We start from the raw sequence: 2,124 nt of genomic DNA on the forward strand, positions 1-2,124 counted from the left end.
TTAACTCCGTTTAATAGTTTATGACAAACAACTCACCCTGCTCGCAGGATGTGATCTCTTCTTAAAGGTCTCCCACTCTCACCATGTCACATTGAGAAAACTGATCCAAATGACACTCTCTGTGATCAATGGAGAGACAGTGTGTATTTTTTGTGTGTGGATAAATTACAATTATTCTTTACTCGATGCAATTCTGTTTGGGATGATATATCCATAATTAAGTTTTTAAATTCCTTTCAAACATGATACTGGGAGATCGAACACATACCGGAGAGAAATGCCGATTTTTAGCCAAAGACTTGCAAAATTTCGTTACATGAAGTAATTTACGGGTGTTTATAGTTTTCTTGCCCGGACTGTTTGTTGGATTTTTTTTTTTTTTTTATTAGTGTGGGTTACGCCAGACAATCTCACCTTTCTCTAATTCGGTAAAATATTCAAGCTTATCGGCATCGAATACGTATCCGACATCGATACGTGAAGGAAATACACGTATCCGTCATGATTCATAAGTTGTCATAGTCTCTTTTATTGACCACAAAAAACAAAAAGTGCTATCATATTTCAAATTTTATGGACAAAGAAAGATAGGTCCACATGTTAAAATAAGTAATAATAAGATTAGTTGGTTCATTAGAGACAAAAATCTTATCGATGGTAAATTAATTGCTGCATGAGAGATGAGTAGTTGAGGATGAAAAATATTCAATTCTCCTTAATATCATTTTTAAGAGAGGTTGAAAGTCTTAATCCTGAACCTGAACTCCCCAATAAACTTATGAAATTACTAGGGGATAATCTAAAAAAATAAAAACAAAAACAAAAAATCTAAGTGGTGGAATTCTATGGTTCTGTTTCCTTTGGCCTCGGATCCCAAGCCTGCTGGCTGGTTAAAACGGTACAACCTACAGGTGACTCAGTTTACTACTGGTGGATCCCATTCATTTGTCTCTTTTATTTGTGTAGTATACCGTGTTCCAATCGAAACTATACATACTTATACGCCAGTGTGCGAAATTTAGTCTGTAATAATATTTGGTACGATTTGTTTGATGACAGCAAGACTCTGCAGCAGTACATTAAAGTTCATTTACCATGCTCAACTGCCCCGGCCCCTCACCAGTCTTAGCTAGTTTTTTTCCCCTATAAAAAGATATACTCTACAAACACATTGGTGCAGCACTACTCATAGAGTTATAACACAAAGGGAGATAGTGAAATCACCTATTGTGTGAGACATTTAGAATCGAGAGAGATGGCTAGGTGGTGTATCTTGATGCTTGTTCTTGCTGTGGCCGTGACTACAAGTGCGAGAAATGAACCCACCGATGCTGGTCTGAAGGACCAGAAGAACTTCATGACCTACGGTGGTGTTGGTGGTTATTCAGGACTTGGCAGTAATGGGTTACCTTTTGGAGGAGGTGGGGCCGGACTAGGTGGTCAGTTTGGCGGTGGACTTGGTGGCGGGCTCGGTGGTGGACTCGGTGGTACAACTGGGATTGGTGGAGTTAGCGGATTCGGTCCTGGTGTTGGAGGAGTAGGTGGCGGTGTTGGCGGCGGTGCTGGAGGCGGTGCTGGAACCGGTGTTGGTGGCGGTGTTCTTCCTTTCCCTTGAGACCAACATATGCAAGCATTGCTTCATCATGTGTCTCTGAATTACCCTAGTCTTTCTTTCGTTCAGGAAATAATTGTGGTTTGTTATGTATTGTTAATTTATCGTCGAAGCAATATTCTAGCTTTCTCGCCTATATTCAGAGTAATTAATATAGTTATATCTTGTATTGTGTCCTTTCGTCTTTGCTTAGGTTTTTTTGTCAACCATGGCACTTACACGTGGTTTCTCTTATGGGATTCATATTTCACTAGGAAGTAACGTAATTAATATATATGAGTTTAATTTTGTACTATGTACATGTTTTTATCCGTCCCTCTCTCTTTTTCTTTCGGATTATTGGTTTCAAGGTTTGAAGCTATTACAATTTACTTAAATATCATCCTCCTTTTACTTGATATTCAACAGGATAGAACAGTAGTATAATCGAGAAATGTAAAGCTTTTACTTCACACGAATACAATTTGGGACCATTGCCTTTGGTTATTTGGCCAAATGATGAGAGGGCAACA

General features: G+C 38.7%; 1 protein-coding gene across 1 annotated transcript; it reads left to right on the forward strand.

Annotated features, from left to right (window-relative positions):
* The first annotated feature begins 1,255 nt into the window (after positions 1-1,255).
* Positions 1,256-1,615, forward strand: LOC133287791 (glycine-rich protein 5-like). The gene has a single exon (XM_061485469.1). The coding sequence runs from the start codon at positions 1,256-1,258 to the stop codon at positions 1,613-1,615; it is 360 nt and encodes a 119-aa protein (XP_061341453.1).
* Positions 1,616-2,124: the final 509 nt, after the last annotated feature.

The sequence above is a fragment of the Gastrolobium bilobum genome, unplaced genomic scaffold (genome assembly GCF_033153095.1).
Source record: "Gastrolobium bilobum isolate Gb01-03AN ecotype WA unplaced genomic scaffold, APGP_CSIRO_Gbil_v1 utg7986, whole genome shotgun sequence".
In the NCBI taxonomy this organism is placed as follows: domain Eukaryota; kingdom Viridiplantae; phylum Streptophyta; class Magnoliopsida; order Fabales; family Fabaceae; genus Gastrolobium; species Gastrolobium bilobum.